The sequence below is a fragment of the Temnothorax nylanderi genome, unplaced genomic scaffold, assembly GCF_030848795.1.
Source record: "Temnothorax nylanderi isolate EJ_2023f unplaced genomic scaffold, tnyl_v1.0 TNYL_tig0010_pilon, whole genome shotgun sequence".
In the NCBI taxonomy this organism is placed as follows: domain Eukaryota; kingdom Metazoa; phylum Arthropoda; class Insecta; order Hymenoptera; family Formicidae; genus Temnothorax; species Temnothorax nylanderi.
In genome coordinates this window covers 295,830-312,189 of record NW_027249072.1, presented here as the reverse complement: position 1 = coordinate 312,189, position 16,360 = coordinate 295,830, and the positions used below count along the sequence as shown (strand labels likewise).

The 16,360-nt window shown below is 38.9% G+C and overlaps 1 protein-coding gene across 1 annotated transcript; it reads right to left on the bottom strand.

Annotated features, from left to right (window-relative positions):
- Positions 1 to 257: 257 nt before the first annotated feature.
- Six4 (homeobox protein six4) lies at positions 258 to 10,521 on the bottom strand. Its single transcript, XM_071726648.1, has 4 exons — positions 8,556 to 10,521; positions 7,797 to 8,258; positions 2,547 to 2,869; positions 258 to 2,196 (listed from the first exon to the last, which is right to left on the bottom strand). The coding sequence occupies exons 1-4, from the start codon at positions 8,888 to 8,890 to the stop codon at positions 2,021 to 2,023; spliced, it is 1,296 nt and encodes a 431-aa protein (XP_071582749.1). The 5' UTR covers positions 8,891 to 10,521; the 3' UTR covers positions 258 to 2,020.
- Positions 10,522 to 16,360: the final 5,839 nt, after the last annotated feature.

Below are 16,360 nucleotides of genomic sequence, written 5' to 3'. Positions count from 1 at the left end.
TATTATTGTCCGCCGTTGGGCGGCAGGAGCCAAAAATTTAAGAAGAAGAAGAAGGAACGGAATGATCCGGATGGCCGCTCTCAGGTTTCTCTCTGGTACCGACTATGAATACCGGCCCTAGTCTACTAACATGTTATTTTAATATCATAGATTGAAACAGTTATAAAAAAGACTTAAGGAAATGTAATTTTGGAAAAGAACTTGGACCTACTCCAAATTTAGTAAAAAAAATTGAGGTTTAAAGAAAATGCGCAATGTTTGGCGGAATATGTATTTTACATATAGCATCTATAATATATTTGTGTGTATATATATATATATGTAAATTTATAATTATATAGCTTTGTGTGCATTTCTTATAAAATAAAGTAAGGAAGAAACATCACTCGGATCGCGTACGATTTATGTGTATATGTTGCGTGTGCGTAGTGTGCATATACATGCGTGTTTGTGTATATATGTATGTGTAAACGCAGGTTTATTTATTAAAAACCAGTAATCCATAATACATTGTTATTTTTTAGCAATATATACATTACATACATAATCCGTATAATATCTATATACAATTGTGGAAAAAGAAAAGTAGGCAGCATAATTTTTCTCAGCTGCGTTACTTGCTACGCTAATTGCTTTTTCTTTGTCACTTTTCACGATAATTCACCATAATCTGTCAGAAGCTTCATTATAGACAAATTCTGTGAGTTTATCGCAATAATTTACAATACATAATATGCCATAATATGTCGTCGTACACAACGTCAAAAAATATCGTACATCTAACAAAATAAGCATCTTTCTTACATTCACGGGTTGTTATCACTCGCATACCCGAAATTTTATAAAAAATATAGGATATTAAATTAAAACAAATTAAGAAATACCGTGAAATGGTATTCGATCCTCGAAATTAGAGATTGATATTTCACAATGAATTAATTATTATATAGTTTTTATTAAGAAAACATATAATCTGCACTGGTGCAAGAAGAAAGTATATTACAAAAAATTAACTTTACTAAAATTCTTACAATTATGTCTTAAAGTCTTTGGATTCACAAGTATTTAAAAAATTAATTTTATTTTTTTATAAAATACAACATTTAATTTTTGGGAGGGGGGATTTATTAAATGTTTGAATATATGAATAAACTAAATAGTGGTATTTACGTGAGAAAAATTTTGGTACGAAAAGCTAGGATCACACTTTGAAGAAAAGTGCGCGAAATAAAACCAGTTTTTCGGCTCTTCCGAAGTCTTTGACATATATATTCTTGTCTTTTCATTGATTAGGTTCGCTCGTTCCATGGCTTTGTGATATAGCACTCGGTTGCATTTAGAAATTTGCACGCATAACATGATCTCGTTATATAGATTATTTTCATTCGAAAAGACATATTTAGAGCTGATATTAAAAGTGGAAAACGACGACAGATTAATATAAACATCGATTTATATTCCATTTCATAGTTGTGATTTTATAATTACTATGTCATATGCAGTTATATATTAACATTGTTATTAATATTAATAACAATATTAATAATTAATTGATATTAATTAACAAAAATTAATTAATAAAAATTTAACCTCGTGTCTGACATATGTTTGATATAAGTTATCTATCTTTTTTTATCTTGTTTTATTCAATGGACATATAAATTGCTTGAAAAGATCACCAAAAAAGTCATCGTACATCTTACCATCTTTTAAAATCGTTTCAAGAGTATCAGCTCATAAATTCTTCGAGTTATAGAATCAAAAAAATTTGTTTTTGTTCAAATGTTTCGATATCTTTTTAAATAAACATGTTTCGGGCAAAAAGTTACAAACAATTGTGTCGTCTGCTTTATGAAACAATTATTTCGCCACACGGACATGCTGTTCTTTATTGCGTACGATTGGAATCGAGACGAAAGAATAAACGGAGAGATCAGGCGAAGGCGTGTATACGTGTCACCACGTCGTCGGTCTGGCCGTGAAGACCTTGATTACTTCGGTCATCCTCGTAATCTGTTAGTCACATGGAAGGTGGTGGTAGCATGATCTCGTAACCGGCCGGCACGCTCTGCTGATGATGATGATGATGATGATGATGGGAGCTAGACATCATCTGATGGTGGGTCTGTTGATAATACTGGTGGTGCATACTGGAATGGCTGGAGTAATAAACCGAGCTCTGCTCCACGTCTTTACCTTACGGATTTAGAATATAAAAAATTAGAATAATAAAAATCCAAAATAGGATAATTTGAATAACACAAATCCGTACGTAATAACGTTCCGTCAACCACTGATATTTTGCAAAATCGTAATATAATTTTCTTTTATATACAACTAGATATACTATGGATCATGTAAAGTTAAAAAATTCGGAATTAAGAAGTTAAGTTTTATAAATATGTCTTAAATTGATATTATATATATATATATATACATAATATAAAGTTAAATTGAGGAAAATACATAAGCACATGAATTCTTATATGTATAAGCATTCGAGAAGATTTGCCCATCTGATATTCTTTGAATGTTTAATAATTTACCTGTGTCATACACACCGCGTCCATAACACAAAGTCTTAACATCGTTCATGGGACTCAATCCGCCATTATGAGGATGCGCGGTATGAACAGATGCCGGGGTAACGGGAGTGGCATAGCCATGATGAGGACCCATGGGACTCATGCCCATCGGACTGCATGGATTCATAGTGACCGGCGACATACCCATAGTTGACAGAGGTGACATTGCGAGGTTCGGGCTATCGGAATCAATGCTCTGCAAAGATTGAATGCTGCCGCCGTTGCTCACTGAACTGCTAATTGTGCTGTTGGTTGTGCCTTGACAATTCAGTGGTAACATGTCCCTGTAAATAAATTTATATAGTTTTATAATGTTATAAGATAATCGATAAATCGATTGAAAAGAATATTTTGTTTTGCATATACATTTACATATCTATACATATAATTTTTTGGCCAAATAAATCTATCTTGATAAATTCCATACAAATGTCTAAATTAATGTCTGCAGATTAATATTTAAATATCCAATTTAATTGGATAAGTATATTTTTGTTTTTCACATAGATTAATATAGGAAATATTAAAATCTATATACAAAGCCACAAAGAATTTTTTTATTAATAGAGGGATAATGATTTTTAACACATTAACTGACGTGCCGGTTACCAATAACTGGCGCTACCAGACTCAATAAAAATATATAAAAAATAACATTTATAATTCTGTAAATATAATTAATATTAAAAAGTGATAGTCTCTCTCTGAAATAATAAACATACAACGCACTATAATTTTGCGTAACTTAATTATATTATGTAATATTTTATCGAAATGTGGATCTAATAGTGAACATTTTATTCTAGTATAGACTTAGAGAAAAGCGAATTATATCTGGAAACCGCATTCAGCATATTAAAATACTTTTGTCTTTAATGAGTCATTTAAAGTTAATGCACCAACAAACGCTTGTTAACGAGGTTTTCAGCAGGGCTAGTAAAAGTCGACGGTCAATAAGGAGAGTTAACTAGTAATTTAGTAACAAAAGAAACTCAAATTTCTTGCAAAAAAAATTGGACAGTGTACAATAGCTGTGAAACGACCCTCGTAAAGATGTCCATAAATCTCTTTTTTTATGTCTATATAAAAAAATATCTGGTTGTTCTCACACATGATGCAAATGTGGGCATCATTATCTTAAGAGGGTGTAAAAAATTGGAAAATGAAAAATCATTGACTCTGAGAGCTGAAAAGGGTAGGTATATGTATTAATGCGAAACATATTTTCGTCGCAGCATGCCAAAGCAAAGGTACGACCAAAGTATAACCGGACGGACGAAGAAAGGGTCCAACGATGGTCTACCTTATTCCGCTGGGTATTGTTCGGCAACGACGTTGCCGCTGTGGAAATGAACCGCGAAAGCCGCGTACGAGCGCGCGTGTGCGTACGCGCTATACACGATACACGGATCACACGGTGGTCCATGTGTGGCCACCACTCCGCCCATGACCATGGTTGCTGCACGGTTGCTGGTAACACTCTCTCCCGCACCCTCGCGTCCTCTGTCTAACGCGAACGTCGGACCGCGCATTTTTATGGTCGCGCGCCTCAAGGTCCGGATTTAAAGGAATACGCCCTACGTGTACCCCAACGCCCTGCATCTCCGGTCCCTTTCTCCGTCCGGACGAATAAGAGTCTAGACCATGGGATGGATGGAAGAGAGGGACATTTTAGAGGACTTGTTTAGAGCTTGCCGATAATATTTTGAAAAGGCTATTAATGTCACCTACGTTACGATATAATGGGCGCACGCATAACTGGGAGGACTAATCTTTTCTAGAAATTAGAAATATAATTTCTAAGTGAATTATATACTAGTTTTATAAATGTGTAAACATAAGAGATTAATTGAAATATTATCAACAATTTTGTATTAGCGTGAGTCGACTGCACTTAGAACTCCATATTAAACTGTTCTTATTGTAGATGAACACGAGAGAAAATTGAATCATACAATGATATTCAGAAGATATAATTGTATTTAGCACTATCGATGTCATCGAACATCGCGATGTCAATGTGTTTTCACATCTCTCTTGGTAGCTGCCATATTCTTCGATCTAACGAGGAAGAAGGCGCGTCCTCGTTCTTGCGCGGCACACGCGAAGATAAATCGAGGTAGCGGCGGAGGGCCGGCCGTGGCCTTTATGTAGTAAACTATTGGTAGTGCGAACAGCTCAATGGTGAAACGGGAGATGTAACCGAAGCTGCGTCATAAAACGGTAATGGGGCGTCGCGTTTCCTTTTCCTAGGGCCTTCGGCGAGAGGCAGGAGAACGTTAAGGACGAGAAAAGGGGAGGAAGTTCAACTTGGTCTTCTGCCACCAAGAAAAGAATTGTTTTCTCGAAAGCAAGGGAGAGGAGAGCTGGATCCTACGAGAATCTTATCGAACGATCTCGCTCGAATCTAAAAATCGTCCAGCTTACGGTGAGAATTAAGCGTGGTGAGAAGTGAGACAAGTTATATTGAACACATCTTTTTTTACGTTCAGTTTTTAGTTAGTTTTTGAAATCTTTTCTCAGCAAGCACAAAATTCTCTTTTGCTGGAAAGTATCGTAAAGATTGATGAATGCATTGACTTGTAAATAAATAATTTAAGCGGAGAAATTTTACTAATTAACATTGCTTATATTACATATTCATCATCACAGATCATGCCTAAAATTTGTAAGCCTACCGACTTTGTCTGTTATCTTCTGGAAACCTGAATAAGTAAAAATCACGTCTATAAAAAGTCTGCAACATTCTTTTTTTCATCTCAAAAAGCTTGCTTTAGCTTAGCTGAATATTGCACACAAGTTGCTTGTGTGGAGTAAAAAAAATGAATATGTATGAGTAATGAACACTAGCGAAATCGATTAGAACGGCCGCGGCAACGGCGCGGCGACGGGCGGGTAGGTTTGACCAGTCGAATATCTCTTGGCGCGGGAGCGATGGCGACGCCATGCATATACGCACGTATCCCTCGCGCGCGAGAGGGACATGGTACGTGGTATGCGTGTTCGCGTGAATTTCTGGCGGTGCGCGCTACACGCAGTTTCTACGTGCGCTCAAAGAAAGGAGCGGACCAGTCACCAGAGAGCGAACAGCGAACGCAGCGTTGTTATGGCTACGACGGAGCCGCGGTCACGGCTCGGTCTCTGGCGGGCCTTCCATTCTGACGGGCTCATTCCGAGGAACCCCGCGTCAATTTCGCTCCTCTCATCTCAAAAACGCTTGAGAAATGTGTACGTTTTAGCATTTAAATTACTAAGCTGATTACTAATTAGTTTAGGTCAATTCGTATACATCTTGGGATATGTACCCTGGAAAAACTATTTTTATGAAAAAATTTTCAAGAGTTATCTTGTCGCAAATAGTTATCTTTCTACGTACTTAAAAGCGGAATAGCTTCTACATAGATAAGTATACTCTCCGTGAAAATGATTACGAAAAGTAACAGGCAAAATTCGGAAATGACACAACGTATTTAAACATATGTGTATTATAGTTCAAACGCGTATTCTTTTATAAATCAAAATCTTTTATTTTTTATGCTTTACCAAATTATATTATTATACACATGTATGTGTGTGGGCGAATAATCTCGTTTAACTTATCTACTATTATTATTTATATAACATTAGGTTATTATTATAATATTATATACGATATTAAATAAACAGAGAGAGAGAGAGAGAGAGGGGGAGAGAGGGAGAGAGAGACTTCTTGGCCCGACGGGTTTTATGCATCGCTCCGATAATTTTGCCCTCAATCCCGTGCGTCTTAATCGAGAGATTAAGTCTATGCTGCCTGATCTTATCGTAATTTGCGGCCTCTGTTATGTCAATAAACGGCTGAACACGCGTCCGGCATTATCTAAGCGTGACTCCGTCTACATTTTTTTTTCTACGTCCCTCCCGCTGCTTTTCTTCCGAGTGCGAGTGTATCGTTTACCAATGAACCTCGCGCGTAACATAACAACCCCAGTGTTACGTAGAGCTGCCAGCACCTTATCCCCCTACACATAATCGTCACAAAGGACGTCAACACGACGCAGACATTAATTAGATAAGCACGCGGATTAGATAATCACCCGAGCGGAAAAGAGAACCGAATAACACTGGCTCTCTGAAGAATGTCTCACGATTATATCATCGCTCGATTATTATTTCGAGTATACTTTCTGTGGATGCAAAACGAGCATTAAGAATATTAAACTGAACAATTTAATCTCCTTATTCGAGAGGGGAAAGGTATATATCATTTAACGTTTTCTCGAATACAAAATTTATTAATAAATTCCTTTTAATGTTATCTTTATCATGATTTATATGTATGCATCCCCATTAATATAATACTGAAACTAACAAAATTTACATAGTTTTCACGGTCATAATTACTTTTATTGCGAAAAACGTTATGGAATTATATTTTTCTCTCAACTGATCCATATAATAGACGAAATTTTTATAATATCAAATTTCTTCAGTTTTGCAAAAGTTATATTTCTTGAGTTATATCGTGACCCGGTGCTACTTCTAAATTGCATTATTAGCATATAAAGATTTCAAGTTTTACTCAAAAGACAATCATTTAAAAAGTCATTCAGCGAAGCAGGTATAAGGTATAAGTAAATGATTTATGCATCCGGAAAATTTGGAAAAGGACACATGTTGGAAACACTTGTTGCATTTCTGAGAAGAATAGGGAGACCCCACGTCAACGCATATGCTCTTTGTGTTCAGACAATGTGAAAAAAAATTCGATATGTTCTTCGTCATTAGTAAAATATATCGTGGGAACGTGTAAAAAATAAAAACAAATAGATCTAAAGAAATAAAGAAGATGATTACGTGAAAATAACTGAAGTAAAATATACGCCGCTTTGTTTTCAAATTATAAGTATCTGTTAAATAGGTATCTCACCAAACTAAAAAAAAAACACCCGGCAGAAAATTTCATAAAATTATAAGTGCGAAAATGTACAGATTAGAAAACTCTGAAGCTTTATTACGAAAGATGCGAATGACTTATATATAAGCACAAAGATGATTGCTGTACGAGGTTCGGTTAATTCGGTTAATTCTAATTTTCGAAAGAAAAATCTTTTCGGATTAAATAGTTCCATATATAACCACGTATTTGAATATTTGCAATTTAAGTGTTCCAATTTTTGGCATTCTCAAGAAAATTTGTATAAATTATAAAGAAAATTAAAAAAAACTCACGTTCTAGTTTGCGGCGTGCGATCTCGCTGTCGGCGATTCTTGAACCAATTGGACACCTGAGTCAGCGTCAAGCCAGTTTTCTTTGCAAGATTCTTCTTCTCGTCCGGCGTAGGATATCGATTCCTCATATAGCATTCCTTCAAAGCGTTCCTCGATCGTTCCTTGAAGCAGTACACAGTCTCTTCGCCGTCCCAGATCGTTTTCGGCAGCGGATACTTCTTGCGTAGTCGATATTTATCCACGGCGCCCAATGGTCGGCCCCGGATTTTTTCAGCTTCGCGATAATGCGATTTGAACCACATCTGCTGGAGTTCGGGGTGTCGACGTGGCGAGAAAGGATGGCTCTCCAGGATCGAGTAAAGCTCGTGATATGCTCCGCGGTAAAAGGCAACGGCGGCACGCGCCATTAGCACGCTCTCGCCTCCGCGCAACAGTTCTCCAGGCGGTAGGGACCAAAGAAATCTGGTACGAAAATAATTTTTTAATAGATATAGAATAAAAGTAATTTTGCATAACCTTAGAATTTTGTAAAAAGAACAGAACTTAAAGAAATATTACATACATAATATTTAAGTAAATAAGTTATAAGGATACTTAGGGTCATTATTTCCAACGTCTGTTAACTTCTAACCGACCGTTAACTTTTCAGAATATAGCTAATAGGATTAGGCTATTCCGATAGTTAACGGTCGGTTAGAAGTTAACAGACGTTGGAAATAGTGGCCCTTAGTGAGTTAAAATACGGTTCCTTTGAGTTACCTGGACAGTTTCTCAATGTCCTGGCTTTGCGACAGCGCCTCACACATGCAAGATATCTGCTCGGGTGTGAAGTTATTGGTACTGCTGTTAAGGGAGAGACCGCCGATGTTCCCAATGTTAGTGTTTACGCTGACAGAATTGCAGGAGGAAAGCTCCTGTGAATACTGGGGACTGCCATTCGACGTCGGCGTCAGATTTTGAGGATGATGAGTCAGCCCGAGACTGGACATCGACGATGTGTTGCTGTATTGCGCGGTTGCGTTGCGATGCACGACGCCCATTTGGCTATTGCAGTCGCTGTTCGGTGATGACAGCTGATCCGAACTATCCGACATCCTTGGTTGGTGGCTGCGTTCCTCTCATGAACCCAGGTGTCGGACAGGAGAGAGAATTCTGTACTCATTCGCCGATCCCAACCGCGAGAAATTTTCCAAGACGCAATTCTTTTCCGCGATTTCTTTTTCGAAATTCCGAAGTTAGTTCAACAATCGCACTTATCTTGAATTACAAACTGAATTACTTTATTATAGTCAAATCTTAAATGAAACGTTGACAATTTATCGCCCAACTTGTCTACATCGAACAAGTTCGAAAAATTTCTCTGGAATCTGGGCATAATATATATTTTATTTATTTTATTATATATATTTCATTACAGATGTTTGTCTATCACCCATACATTCTTGCCTCTGGATTTTCTACCGCAAGCAGGATTTTTATCGTGAATCTTTAGTCTGGAGATTACAGCCAACGTTTTTGCGAGGAATTTACTTTCCCGCTTTTTTCCATTCGGCAAATTGAAATATCGTCGTAGTATCGATATGTCTTATAGATCGACCGGATGAATAACTGATGACGAAAGTAAGCATCCGTTATTCGCACGTTCAAGTCGACGCGACGGTTGTTTAATCACGCGCGTTTCATTCATGTCGATGTCCGATTCCATTCCCATTCATCAAGGCTTACTCCAATAAAGTTGTGACATTTTATAAGGACACGAGTTAAAAAACTATTCGCAAACTTTAATTTTGAAACAAATTTATTTTTGAATAAATTTTTTCACGTATGATAATTATATATATCAAACAATCATTGTACTTTCACAATACATGGTCCGATGGTCCGTACATTGCACTTCATTGCAGAAGAGTAACCCGAACGCGTAATGATTATTTTTCAATCATTACGATAAACTATTATTTAGTTTTTAATGTAAATTCTTATTTTTATATTTACACTTTGATAGATACAATCCTATAAACGGCAATCATTTTTCCTTCCAATAATTTAAAAAATTTCTTTACGCGTACGATTATTTATTTGTCTTTGAAAATCGTGTTTGATTACCGCACTGTAAGCAAATAACTTTGAAGTTGAGTTCCGTCGGTGTTTGAGACTAAGTTTAAACTCTTCGATTTCGACAATGGTTCATAACAAATTATGTAATCATAATGAGATACTTCTCACATCCACATTAATCCTCCGAGAAAGCTCAGTCCTTTCCAAAGATCCCAATTGTTCGTTTATTCGTCATCAGGTGCGAGTTCTCAAAATCCGCTACCTGAACTCTTAATCCTTGTGACTAACCACTACTAACGTTCAACCACCCGCAGCGAAGGCATTGAACCCATCATAGGGAAAGAAGTAGAAATAATCTTCTCGAACACACCACCGCGTGTGTAGTACCGGTGCACTATGCTGGATCTCCTAGCGACCACCTCTCGTATCGAGTGTCCACAACCACCCCCGTTTCTACTTTCGGAGAACAGTGAGTTTATGTGAAGTAGCCGATAAGCGCGATTGCGCGAACAAACAACCGATTGCGTAACCGATACCTCCTCAGGAGGATGCCTTTGACCGCGGCAGACGTTCTCACTGAGTGACCAAGTCACCAAGTTAGTAAGGCGATCACGGTCGTCGCGTTCGCGGTCCGGCAGCCGTTGTCCCGCTGGCTTCCGTCGTTGAATTGTGGTCGTACGGCCGTCTCCGACGACGGTTGTGGTGGTGCTCGGTGGCAATGCTGACGATGCCGATGCCGATATCGTCGTTCCCTCTACCTCTCTCTCTCTCTCTCTCGCTCGCTCGCTCTCTTTTTCTCGATCTCCTCTCTTCCCCCATCACACTCTTCTTCTTTCCTTCTCCCTCCTCGATCTCCTGTTCGTCCTCCTCTTTTATTTCGGCAGCAGAATCATGCGATGAGCGAGGAACGGCACGGCCACCACCCGGCGATTGGTCGCCGTGCGACGTACCGCTCCATTCCATTGGTGGAACTCGGGGGCGGTGCGATCTTCTACCCCCTACCGACCGCGGGCTTCACCCCGTCCGAGTCGCCGCCGGCCCCGTGACGCTTCCGATTCCTCCGTACACGGTGCTGGATTCTCACCTGGCGACCTCCGCGACAGACCGATTACCTGGATATATCGAATTTCGGCGATTCCTTCCTCGAGTCGGACTCGCGTAATTTCTTTTGTTATGTAACTGAAGTGACGAATTATGGTATTGTGCATCGTCCCCTTGCCCTCATACTCTATTCTTGCTTTATACATATGTTTACTTTCTCATGTTGAGAGAATATCCCTAATAAAATTCCTGTTTTTCTATATATAGCTACAGTTATATATTCTCGAAAGAATAGTTAAAGATAAATCTATTAATTGGCGAGAGATTGTTTTTTCTATTATCTTGCTTATTTTGTAAAATTTAAAAGTTTAAAATAAAAATTCGGAGCGCGTAGATAGCGAAAGAAAAATTTGCTTATCAAAGATTATATTTTATTTATATCCTTATTGTGCATAGCTTCCAATTTACGACATTCAGCAATTTTTGTGCAATTTTTTCGTGTGGTAGATACTGTTTTCCACTATCACGGAGCTATCGAGGAATCACGAAATACGCGTGTGGCCAATAAACACCGGAAGTGGAACGTATCAACGTTACCGTACACCGTGTTGTGATCCCACGCAACGCTATCGCACCTTGTGTTTGATTAATTTCACAACAACCGGCAATAATCATTCACCCTTCGTCGGTAGATTTGACGAAAGGAAATCTATCATAAATTTGTTTATGGATCATTTAGACGTCACATTTTGGATAATTTATTACAAGTAACGCATGCGCGACACTAGATGAATAATAATACATAAAATTCAATAGTACAATTTCGCAATTTTTGCGCCAAAATTTGTATACCTATAATAACATAAAAAATATATGTATATAACTTAATTAATACAGAGCATATTAAAACGTAAAAGTTGAAAATATAAAACAATCGTCGAATTATTATCACTATAATATCATCTCAAATTGTACAATTGTTATAATAAATTGTTATACTAATAGTTGTTTTACTTTAGATTTTAGAATAATATCGACAGACGACGCGCGACGTAACGAGGAAGATATCACTCTTTTTAGAGTGCTTACTTTTCGCGATAAGATTTCCACCCCCTCGCGAAGGTCGCCGGCTCATCTCTGGAGTCGTATTATGATACACATTTCTGCAAATATGATCCAACGACAAACGTAACTTTAGCTGTAGATCGGTCCGAATACGAACTCGTACACGCCCAAGGATCGGTTTCGTTCATTCACGACTATCGCGTATATCGTTTACCGTTACGTGTTTTGTACACATGTATTTCGATCGTTTACCTCCGTTTTATAATTTAAATGAAATCTTACATCACATGTTATTACTTATTACGCATGACTTAATTGAATTAACTATTGTCAAGTATATTTTTAAAAACACATCGTTGAACAGCATTGTATACTTATGTGTATGATAAAAACTTTTACATATAAAATATAAATAAAACCTTTTTTACATGATTTAGTAGATATGGCAAATTCTTATTAAATAATTTATCTTTTAATTATGGTAAAAATATACAGTATATACAATTGAAAGTATAAAAATGTATACACCTAAATATATATATATATATATATATATATATATATATATATATAAATAATAATCTAAATCTCTCTCTCTCTCTCTCTCTCTCTCTCGTCTCTCTTTCTCTCGCCTCCCAAAAAAATATTTGTTGATATTATGAGAGACATTATTTGATATAATCCTTTCCTTATAAAATATATTTAAAAATTGATTAAATCAAGTATAGAAACACATTTAAATAGCACCGATTTAGGATGTCACGTGCGACGGAAATCTGGTGGTTGAAAATATCGGAAGGCCTGGCGGTGTTGTGTAGATCAAGAGAACCGATGCATCACAGTAGATGAGAGAAGACGTCTTTTCTCGGCACGCCTTGCCAATCCTTTGAATTTGCTCCGCCTTTTTCAACTAATTGCCGTTTGTACGTCATGCGATGTAGGCGTAGCGTAACATACTTTGGAGTTGTAAAAGGCGCTCAAATTTTAAGTAAAGAATTTGTAAACTTGTTCGAAAAAAACCGAGATAATTTAATCGCGAAAGATAACTATTTCCTTATGTAGTAAATCAATTGATTAAATATTGATAAAATATAAGTAATCAAGCCTAAAATTCTGTGTTTATTTTCCGCCAACAATTAACTCCAGATTTGTTAGTTATTTTTTAAATAAGTTCCACCTGTTACAATAATGCAACCGGCATAGTGCTTTAATTAATATCGCTGTGATACGGATCAAGGGAAGAGATTTTTCGATGTATGAGGCGCAAGGAAAATTATGATAATTATTCTGATTTGGTTACGCGCTCTCGAGCTTATGGGCTCGAGGATGACACCGTGCCGAAGCCAAGACCCAATGATAAAGGGGCGGCGCCGCGCTTTGCGATGGCGTCTCCTTCGATTTGGTGTCGGATTTCCCTCTGGGCCGCCATTTTCTCTCCTCCTCTCTGTCTCTCTCACCCTCTTCCTCCGTACGTCCTCCCATTCCCGACCCTTGGGATAGGGATGATGCTCTTCCTTATCAAAACGATCCCGGGGACGACCGATTTCATCGTCCCTCCTTCATTCCTATTAAATCTAAGGGCGCACTCGACAATTCGATATTCGCTCGAGTATATGTCATTTACAGGCAATTGGTCCTCGAAAATAAGTGGCTTGGTTGAAATTTGGTTGCAACTATTAATATGAAAAAGGGGTGGAGACGTGGAGACTCAAATGGTCTCTTATCTGAAAGATATGAATATTATATAATTAAAATATAACTATAGAAAGCATGTTGATTTAAATACAAAATATATTATTTAATTTCATTAATCTCACATGTAACTTGAATTTATTTACTTGACTATATATTCGTGAGCGTTTTATATAATGATGTAAATATTATATCATTTTCACATATTATGCGCGTTATTTCATACACAAGTTTATTATATTTTTTATCTTATATAATTATATATAAATTATAACATACAAATTTATTTTTACACTTTGTAAAAATTCTTATATAAAATGATTCTTTCGATACAGTGAGTTTGCGAATCGTCGCTAATTAAGTATGCTGCAATGTTAACATAAGTACAATAAATTTCGTCTCAAAGTATTTATTCGTCATAGCTCATCCAGCGCGACACCGCGCGGCAGGACGATAATGCTCCGACGAAGTAATTCTCGAATTAAATCTGCTCGGCGTACGACGAAAGCGCTTTGAAGCGACGAAATGCATTTCGCCGAGACGAAGCGCGAATCCACTTTACGCCTCATCAGGACTTGTCCGTTCGGAAAGCATCCTGTTTGTTGTATCTGGGTACATCAAGGCATTCGAGTACGAGGCAAAGAGCACCGGCAGGTGCTACGCGGGAGGAGGAGGGAGGAAGGTGAGGGGAGACAGAACATAGCAGGGGTTGCGGAGGAGGAAAGCAGTAGCAGCAACAGCAATAGCAACAGCAACAGCAGCAGCAGCAGCGGCGGCAGCGGCGACGGCGGCGGTGGCGGCGGCGGTGGCGGCGGCATCGTGTTTCACTGTACTGCGTTTAATTGCATTCCAAAATGGCTCTGTGCAAAATCCTCCCCCCTCCGCCCTCCATCTACCACTCTCGCAATTCTCCTCCTCCAGCCGGGCACAGACGGCGAGGCATCTTCAGCGCCGTAAATCCAGATAAATTAAACCGGCGCCAGCAATTCTCCCCCTCTCTCTCCCTGCCTCCCCCCTCTCTCTCTCTCTCTCTCTCTCTCTCTCCTCTCCTCTTTTCCCTTGCTCTCTCGTAGATTTCAACGCGTCCTCGTTTACCTTCCGCTTCGCTTCGGCTGTTTGTTCCGGGTCATGTCGGGTCGTCCTCTCGCAGTCGTGGATGAATCTACGGTTTCACGTAAAGCGACGTGACGATAAAGAGCCGGCGAGCCGTTTGTAATGACGGATTCGCAAGTGCTATGAAATCGCGCGCAAAGGACACCGGTGCGGGGGAGGAGAGTACGAGATGCATAAACTTTCCATAGACGTGACAACAACGACGTGAAACAGTATTCCAATGACATTTAGAAACGAGTAACTCGCTCGATTTTTCCATACTTTTTATTCATCACTCGTCAATAGTCAAGGTGTGTGTCTTCTCTTAAGATACATAATTTCATCGCGTTTTAAGTAATAAATCCGGAAATTAAGCCATATGTACAAATAAATAATTCCGATAGATAATTTAGGTAATGCGCAGTTGGTCAATTTACAAAATTGATTAAAATCGATAATAAAATGTAAACTTGATGAAATGAAATACGTTATCGCATAAAACAGTATTATTAAATTGCGCGCGTGCGCGCGCTAACGGCATGTAGAAATTAAAATTTTGCAGGAAGAGCGGCGAAATTTAAAGAGCCGGTTTTAACTCGAGCAATCCTGTGACGACGCTGCATCGCCTGGATCGCCTGCATCGCAGGTGCGTCTCGTGTTCTCGCGGTGTCATTGTCCGGCGTATCTACGCGCCGCGCCGTTAAAATTAATATCGGCGAACAATAAGCCGGGTCGAGAGGTGACGAAAGGAGCTCGTTCGTAACGACGCGACGTGTTGGTAGCCGGACACCGGACACCGCCTCCGTCGCCGCACCGGTCAAGAGATAGCAGCTATCTTCGTGCACACGTTACACGTTACACGTTACTCTGCTCGGCTCCGTCACTCTCCCCGGACTCGCTCACTGACAATCGGCGCGCAGCGCGCAGCGGTGTGTATTGCGTGCGACCAGATTTATTTTTAGCAGCCGACATTCTCGATGCGCACCTGAGGAGGCGAAAGAGCGACGTCTCGGATTGTCGGGACGGAAATACACACGATAGACACTTAACAGCGTAATTTAATGTCGTTCGTTGCTTCCTCTTCCTTTCTTTCAAATTTTTATGATAAACAATGGCAATTGTATAGATTCTTCATCAATTTATTACGCAAACTATATGTTTGGAAAATGTCTGAGCTGTTCTCAATGAGATTTTCAAAGTGGTCGAGCTCGATAAGACATTTTAAGACGCGCGAGAAGATGTTCCTGTCGTCGCGATCTACGCGCGATCCCGAAAATGAACGAGAACAAAATACTCATACTCGGTTGTCCCCCTCTCGCCAATGCGATCGCATCGATGAGCGGATTAGGCGACATAATCTGTCGGTTATTTTCCCATTAGCACCACTGCTTGACGTAGATCGGCGCGAGAGATTTTTGTCCTATCCGGGTGAACGGTGAGCGAACAGGCGTGAACACAGGTAGCTATTCATAGGGCCCACGAGGGCCCACGAGGGTCCTCGGCCTAATACCCGAAAATATGCTCTTTATGTGTCACTGGCCACTTTATGCTGCGATTCACCGTGTCGACCGGTCCATACGTAGATCCGGAGATGCGATAATTTCTCCCCGCCCGCG

Bases quoted from the DNA above. Each gene is read 5' to 3' on its own strand.
- Six4 (XM_071726648.1), bottom strand. From the start codon at position 8,890: ATGTCGGATAGTTCGGATCAGCTGTCATCACCGAACAGCGACTGCAAT. The intron at 8,259-8,555 runs GTAACTCAAAGG...TTTTCGTACCAG, and splicing joins GACATTGAGAAACTGTCCAG to ATTTCTTTGGTCCCTACCGC. The intron at 2,197-2,546 runs GTAAATTATTAA...TAAATCCGTAAG, and splicing joins ACGCGGTGTGTATGACACAG to GTAAAGACGTGGAGCAGAGC.